Consider the following 8,464-nt stretch of genomic DNA (forward strand, 5'->3'; position numbering starts at 1 on the left):
TCATTAATACAAGAAGTTCCATTTCAGGGAGGAGGTATTCTTTCAGTCTTATAATCAGAACATTATAGCATTGTAACATTGTAACTTTCAATCTGGTTGCAGGGAGGTCCCATTTAAGACTGTTTTTTTCTAGTACACTTTGGCACATGATACTATCCCTGCATTTGGAGACTGAGATTAGTATTTTATACTGCGATTTTATCGACCACCTCGACACAGACAAATATTGGTTGTTATTGGCGATTGAAGAATGCCATGACTGCATTATATACAATTTGTGCAGCATTAACTGCCATGACAAAGTCAGCATGGGCATAGTCCTCCACAAATTGAACAGTTAGCTTATCTCCATCATGAAACTTGAGATTATCCAACAAGAGTTCGACATCATGAACATCAGAGAGCGAGTCACGACCACCATAGCTGAAGAATAGAGGCAGATTGTTTGGAATGTTCGACATGTTGTAAATTGGAGGTGTGCTCTGCCCATAATTTTCGATGTTAATTTCTCGGTTCTCGTAGTTGTACTTTGTGATGATGCCATCTCGAAAAGCTGTGGATTTGAGAAACTACAGCTGTTAGACATTGTTATGAGAATAGAAAACTACAGACAGTGGCTGTTAATCCTAATTAGCATGTTATATGTGATTATAAGCTCTTTCTTTGTGATAGTTCGGAGGTTATAAAGGAAAATGTCAAAAAACTCTGCAATGAGAATTGAGTCAGTAATGGAAAATTGACTTTGCATCATTTTGTTCCTTCACTCTTCTGTTTTTGGGGGAGTGCAACAATTTGTCATCATTCTTAAATATTATTGAAGAAATCCAATTAATCCAATTATGATATTATAAATACAGTTGCCTGCATGTGAGATAAAGTATAACAAAATTAATTTAAAATATGGACTTGGAAATGTCTACTTTGAAGTAGAATCTTCGAAGTTTCCTTATCAATCATACACTGCCTATGACAAAAAAGAAGATCTCACTTTTAATATTAAGTATTCTTACTTGCACCAAGGTTAAGAAAAAAGAACAGAATTCATATTTTCAGGGATATAGACAACATATCAAAGAAAAAATAGATTATGGCAATCTGCTTAAGAATCTTACTTTGTGCCAAGTGCACCATGGTCCTTGTCGCGGTAGATTGCGGTTCATACTCCAAGAATAGCTCGACTGTGGAGGCATTAAGGCAGCAATTGTTCCCTAAGCTCAAAGGTTACATCACAGGAGGAACCATACATTAATTGGCACTTGTGTCAATTTTGACAATCTAGTGTTTGTTAATATGCAAAGAAACAAATCTTATTATCTTGTTGCTACAACACAGTGGCATCAAATGAATCGATACCCGTAAAGGATTGCAGAAGGTTGTAGCAATCCACCCCTGGCTCGAGGCAGAGCGCGTCCAGAAAATGTGCCACATGTGGTCTATTCTCCTCAGTAAAAAAGATTTAACTCAAGTTAGAAGAACTCAAAACTAGATATTTTTAACAAAAGAGATGGAGATTATTAGTGCAATCTGTGGAGAAGAATTAAAAGGTTAGGCCAGAGGTCTGGTATCTATAAAAAGAATATTTTTAGTGGTGTAATTACCCTTTGGGATTGAACTCTGCAACTCCAAGCCAATTAACTATCTGTTTGAGAGACAACAATCCATCAGACAACTATACAAGTAATAGTTACAAAATTTGATGGAAATCTAGCAACCTTTAAATTGGTTTGACAATGTTGATATAGTGAAAGTTACAATAGTAGCAATATTGTGGTAACTTACTTGGTCTACAAAGGCTCTGGCTGCAAGAATGCCTATTGGGGTTGTCATGTGAGACAGATAGGCCACTGGGCTCAGTAGTGCTGCTGACATTAGCTTATCCACTAATCTACCTTCAGAGACTGATGCTAGTGCAATAAGAGTCCCCTGTAACACGAAGAAACAAAATATCACTATAGAAATTCTGTGTCTGTAAAATATGCTGAATAAATTTAATGGTGCGCAAAACACCAATTGTAACATAGTTGATATAGGGATGCGAATGGCTCTGCTTCAGATGGAACTTAACCATGTTTTAAACCAAAAATTATGTGATGTTACTGTAAGATTTGAACCTCAATGCAACACAATTTGCAAGAGGATTAAGTTTAGTCGATCTAGCTGATTAGTTCTACGTGATGATTTCTCTCCAAAATGGATCTGATTTTCTGAATCTTATCTAATTTTGATACAATTTGTTTGGTTCTGTTTAGGACTTGAGCTGTCTTTGGCTAACCTCGTCCGGTTGCATGTCAAGAATGGTAGAAATAGAGAGCAAAGTAGCAACGGTTATTTAAGATGGTTTGGACATGTACAACTATAGAGACTGAAGAAATGTCTGATAAAGGCATAAGAAACTTTACCAAGGAATGGCCAACATAATGCAACTTCTGCCCGGTCTGCTGATACACGAAGTTGAAAGTAGCAGGGAGATCATAAGTGACCAGCTCATCCCAAGACCAATGCCAATATGCCTGTTGCATGATCCATCCTTAGGGATTGATTGCAAATAAACTTACTTTGGATCTTAAGTAAGACAGGCAGTAATTTTTTAATATATATATATATATATATATATATATATATATATATATGGTATTACTATATTTTGATTCAAATAAGTCGATAAATTTTGTTTTTCAGAGTAAGAAATGATAATCAACCGGGTTGGATGGAGTAAGGGAAACATGGCGACGGCTCCACTTAGTTCCCCTAGTGTTTGCAATCCATACATCAAATCCATTGTCAGCTAAAATATATGCAAGTGATTCTTCAGGAGAGTTTAGTACCCATGTCACGCCATCCTGCCATTATTAACAAACAAGTTAAAACACCAAGAATTTTGGTTAATAATCTCAATAAAGTCTCGACATCAGATATTGTATCGATCAGAATCTCAATCAAATTGTTATCAGCACAGATTTAAATAGCCAGCAGATAGCTGAAATTCAAGTTATGCAGTTATATGACTCAAAATAAGAACTCTTGCTTCACTACATCGCAAGGAAAAGACTATGGAACAATATATTGGGTTAGGAAAATTGGCATGTTTTGTCAGCAAATCACCAATGGAATGATTCTTAGCTGCTAGACATGCCCCAAATTCGATTGACCATTAGCAGGTTTTTTTTAACATCTTTTCATACTTTCTTCAAGTCAAAAACAAAAGAACATTCTGAGTATACTTCCTTTTTCCTTTTTCTACTTGTTGGTGCTATGATGCTGCTGTTATATTTATCTTAAGTTAATTGGCATCATCTGCGTACATTAGATCTCTAGTGCTAGACTCTTTTAGAGTATGTTTGATTGGAAAGAGTTGAGCTTTGGAATGGGAATAAAAATGGAAATGGAAATGAGTGGCTCTCATTCCAACTTTTTGGCCGGAGAGAGTCTCATTCCTATTACGATTTCAAGGAGGTATAGGAATATGCCGTAATCTCCCAAAATCCAATCCAGACTCTCACCTAATGCTCAGATCCCATTCTGATTCCGATTCCGATTTCAGTCACGAATCAAATACGTCGGAGAATATGACCATTTCGATTCCCATTCCACCATTCCAATTCCGATTCCGATTCTGGTTGCGAAGTAAATGCATCTAGTATGTCATATATAATAAGGTTCCTAATGCTTGGCTTGAATGCTTAAGATGTGAATTCAAGTAATGTCCTTGATACTTATTTGTGCTCATGGTGAAAGACTAAGATTAACAAATAGTGACATAGTAAGAGATCCATCTAGTTGCGCCATCTCATGCCACGTGTTGGGTGCATTTGGTGGTGATGCACTTGTTTAAATCGAAGTGCCAATTTGAGCACCCAACACTCCAGTTTCCAAGTATTTTTGCCAAGCACGCAAAGGAAAGCATCAGCTACATGTGTAACTAGCAAGGTTGGACCCCCACCATTTACTTTTCTCTTAAGTCCACCTACCCCAATAGAAGGAAACAACCGAAAATGACGCTCAAGGCTAAGCTCCTTCCTCCCCATTGATAGTACGAACTTTGATCATTGTCACCGATGTTGTTGAGAACTTGGACTTTTCCACTTGTAAGGGCATAGTCTAACTTGTAGATGCCTACCAATTTAGAAATAGTTCACAACTAGATGATAGGATATCTAATTATATTCGATAAATCAAATCAGCCTCATCTCACACACTCAAATAAATCATATTATGGATGACAAAAGAGAAGACGCAATTCGTTAGAGGTAATTAATTTGATGAATATTGCTACCCTAGATGATTTTATTGCTTGCACATATTATCAGTCTATGTAGAAAATACTTGTGTATCAATCAAGAGCCATGTACCATGTAATCGATCATCGACTTCCACATAAAACTGGTGCCCTGGAAGGGTGATCAATTGGTGTGGTAAAACATTTTCCTATTTCAGTTGGCTCTATCATGCAATCACAAAAAATTACTTGTCCAGATCTACCTGGCTACCTAAAAACTAAACTACATCCTTGTTGTGGTACAAGGGTGCACTACACTTCCTATACTATGGATTGTAAAATTAAATTGATCAGACTAGAAAAACTTGACTTGACTCTATCATGCATGGATTATCTTTGAGTCAAGCTATAGTTAGCACTAGGTATGGCTCAGATTTTCTGATGCAAAATTTTAAATGGATCAGATATCGATCAAAGTTTTGACTCAATACCTTTCTTAATAATAGCTGTTTAAATCATTTAAAAATTAACCAGTAAAACTGTAGATATTGGATTTGATATGCTAATTTAGATTTATTAGAAATTAGGTCTTGCAGAATAAAATTAGATTAGAATCAAACAGATGAACGAAATAATTCATGCATGAGTATAGATCAAGAGAACTTGATCCGATGTCAAGTCGAATCAAGATCAAGATTTTGTATGTTATTATTTCTACTTTATCTAGCTTGAACTTGACCCATTACCTCCCCTAGTTTGCATAGGGTTCGGGTTGCATCTTTTGCACCAAAAAAATATCGATTGTTGGATCGTATTTTGTACAAATCTCAAAGCGAGATTACTAGATAATCCAATGGTGGATTGGGGGCGAAGGAAGGTGAATCCTTCTTTGCCTCTGACCGTCTGCACATCCATCTCAACAGTACCGCACAGGATGGGAGCCGTGTGCGGAATGTGGACGTGGGTATGGCCAAAAACGTGAGTAAAACTTAGAACTTGCAAAAAGAGCAAGAAAAATATTCTGGCTAGGGAACTGATGACGGCTGTCAATGTAACGCTCACTCGCCGCCACTAGAGACGAAATACAAGTCTTTAACGCCTCGCTACCCGAGTTTCGGCTCTTGTCACTTTTTGAGCCCCATACATACATACATACATACATACATATACATACATCATACATATACACACACACACATATATATATATATATATATTGTATAAGTTCGTAAAAATCGAGAGAGAGAGAGAGAGAGCAAGTTCTATCCATTTGGAAGTTAGAGCCAATTAATAGAAGGAAAAGTATGTTGAATAAAAGATCAACAACCAATTTGATGTTTACGGGTGCAACTGAATGAAAAAAAAAAAAGAAGTAATGTTCAATATGCATTAGTATCTAAAAAAATCTAAATACTTTTACTGCATCATATACATATGAACTATGTTATTACTTATTAGGTTGCTTTAGAGACAATTTGCCTTTGATAGGCCGAAGAGAGAGAGAGCTGCACATGAGCATCTCATTTATATCTCTTAGATCATGTGTCTCCTTATTCTTTTATATGAAGGACTCTCATTCTGGATTCTACATCTGATTCCATATATATTATCTCGTCCATGTGCAAGTTAAGATCATCTCCATAAGGCCTATGTTTAAAAATTTGAGACCTTTTTTTAATAACTTTGGGCCTAAACTAGGGGTAAAGTGAGATACACAGTATAAGAAAAAGGGCGACGACTGCTTTCGGCTTTGATGTTGCTTTACTTTGCAAGATCCATGATGTTGATCATCACTTGGGACCCATTTACTTGACATCTACCTACAAGTTGCTGCCATAAATCTTGATGCATTACACATTTTAATCATTGCCATCATAGATGACATGATGGGTCTTCTTCATGACTTGCAGTGCAATCAGGAGACGTAAGTGTCCGGCAAATTTGAACTCATAAAACAATGGAGAATTGAAGCTTCAAGATTTCCCTATACATCCTTGAAATAGAGAGCATAAAAATGGAGGCCTTGGTGCCATTAATGCTTCACATGTTGCATCCATGCCTTATGATATTATGATATGAAAACCAATGCAGGCTTATAAGGACAGAGAATCTAAAAATATAATAAATGAAATTAAGTGCTTCCATGCATAAAAAACCATACCATGAGTACCCCATGCTGCAGTAGCACAGGCTGCCTCCTTGCACCACCACCTCCAATTCTACCCACCGGGATCCTCTGCATGCTTAGTATGTATCCATCTTCGGTTGTCACCTAAAGGAAAGGGAGAAGGAGTTCATAACATGATGGAATTATACAATAAAACAAGCTAGTATTTGCAATCACTACCTCATGTTCTTCGCATTTGTAGCCTTGTGGGATGATAACCGAAGCGCACGTCCCGGCCATCTCCGGCGGTGGAACGACGTTGCCGATGCGATCGTTCATTTGGAGCTCATGCTGGTGCGAGACGCGCGCTCCGACGAGCTCCAATTGGAAGGCAAGGAGGAGGAGGATGGAGATCATAGCACATACCAAGCCATGGGAGCCCATGCTGATAAAGCTTAGCTTGAGCTATGATTAGTAGTGGGAGTGGTATCTAGCTAAGAGAGAGGTGGTGTCCTTTTATAAGAGGAAGGAGAAGAGGAGAAATAGATAAAGAAGTGTGAAAGCAAGGAAAAGGCAAGGATTTCCTGGCTTTTTCTTGCGAGATAACGGACCCAAACGCCACCTTAAAGTGTGTGCGCGTTTCCATGTTCGAGTTTAGCGTGGTGCCACACGGAATGGGATCTTTTCCTGTTGAATTTTTAGTTTATATATAGAAGAACATTAATGCAGATATGGGAAAAGAATGGGTGAGGATGAGCATTGATTGGAAACTTCAATTTTAATAGAAAAATCCCCCTATTTATGATTATTACATACACACAGCACATTGTCTTGCCATTTTTTTTGAAGAAAAAACACTGTATAAAGCCTTCAAATATGTTATAATATATTCTTGCAGGAATCAATTTTTGGGGGGTTGTCTCCTCATAAATGGCTGAGAAGCTTGCGTGAGAGATTACACACTAGCCTTTCTTTTTCTTCTTTTTGTTTTTTTTTTTTGTGAAGACAGGCATTTTACTAAAAAGTCCCTAAAAATTTAGAAAGCAAGCGACACATCAGTCCAAAGTCCCTCGCTCGAGGGGTCAACCATACACACTAGCCTTGATGGATGCCTTATGCCTTACTATACATTTGAATCTGGCTATCCTTTTGAAATGTGCATTGATTTGTGTTTCAAATTTAAGCCCATCACACACACTGAAAATTCTCTGTAAGCACCTCTTGAGAAACTGAACAATGACTTCCAGGTAAGAAGGCCAATATCAAAGCAGTGAAACCAAAATTACTCTTGTTTTTGAGGGAACAAGCCAACTTACCATGCTTGCACAGAAGACAACCGACTCACTCTTTGGATTAATTGGCATCAACCAAATAGCTTCTTTGGTGTCTTTCCTTCCTCCTTCCTGTCCTTTGACTAAGTAGGCATCCTTTTTGTATCTCACTTCACACTACCTGGTTGAGATAGATGAAGCTCTGTTCCTTTTTCTCCAAAGAAGAATCATCTTCTATTTGTCAAACTTTGAATTAATTGATCAACTTTTCCTGATCATTTTCCACTCTTTTCTCATTTCTAGCCTTCAAAACATCAGTATCAAAACATCCGTTACCAGATATAAGATAAACAAGGATTTGATGGTTATGTTCCATGGTTACGAAAAAGAGATGGCATAGTTTAACAATGTGCTTTTTATTAGCAAAAAAATCCAATTTGGTAAGCTTATATGCTACAATATGGCCATGGAGGCCAGGAACTGCAAACAAGATATGGAGCGAGATCAAGTATATTAGTATGTTATAAATCAAATTTTCAACCGGATACATATTGTAGTGAACGCCCAACTGTCTCTACTTTCCGTGTCTTTATAGGTGCTTCAAATATTAGTGACTAGTGAGCAAGTGTATATAGGTGAGTCCTAGATAGACTGGCATTGGATTGGACATCCAACCATCTCTAGTTTCATGTGTTTGTAGGTCATTTGATGTTAATAAATACCTGCCTCTCAATGAAAATATGTCAAACTAAATGTCAGACTATCTCAACTTTTGATATCCCCTTTTCTTACATCCTTGGTTTATTCTCATAAAGGAAAAACAAAGGAAATGGTAAAGTGGATTTATCAAGTTAAATTATGGATGAACAT

General features: G+C 37.2%; 1 protein-coding gene across 1 annotated transcript; it reads right to left on the reverse strand.

Moving 5' to 3' along the window:
* Window positions 1-3: 3 nt before the first annotated feature.
* On the reverse strand, window positions 4-6,828 carry MPL1 (Myzus persicae-induced lipase 1). The gene is made up of 9 exons (XM_008804035.6): window positions 6,564-6,828; window positions 6,378-6,488; window positions 2,700-2,840; window positions 2,400-2,510; window positions 1,780-1,923; window positions 1,599-1,639; window positions 1,354-1,433; window positions 1,113-1,208; window positions 4-553 (listed from the first exon to the last, which is right to left on the reverse strand). Exons 1-9 carry the CDS (start codon window positions 6,765-6,767, stop codon window positions 234-236), a joined length of 1,248 nt encoding a protein of 415 aa, XP_008802257.3. The 5' UTR covers window positions 6,768-6,828; the 3' UTR covers window positions 4-233.
* Between the last annotated feature and the right edge of the window lie 1,636 nt (window positions 6,829-8,464).

This window comes from Phoenix dactylifera, chromosome 12, assembly GCF_051530095.1.
Source record: "Phoenix dactylifera cultivar Ajwa chromosome 12, Ajwa_hap1_PhDact_Kaust_v1.1, whole genome shotgun sequence".
Lineage (NCBI taxonomy): Eukaryota > Viridiplantae > Streptophyta > Magnoliopsida > Arecales > Arecaceae > Phoenix > Phoenix dactylifera.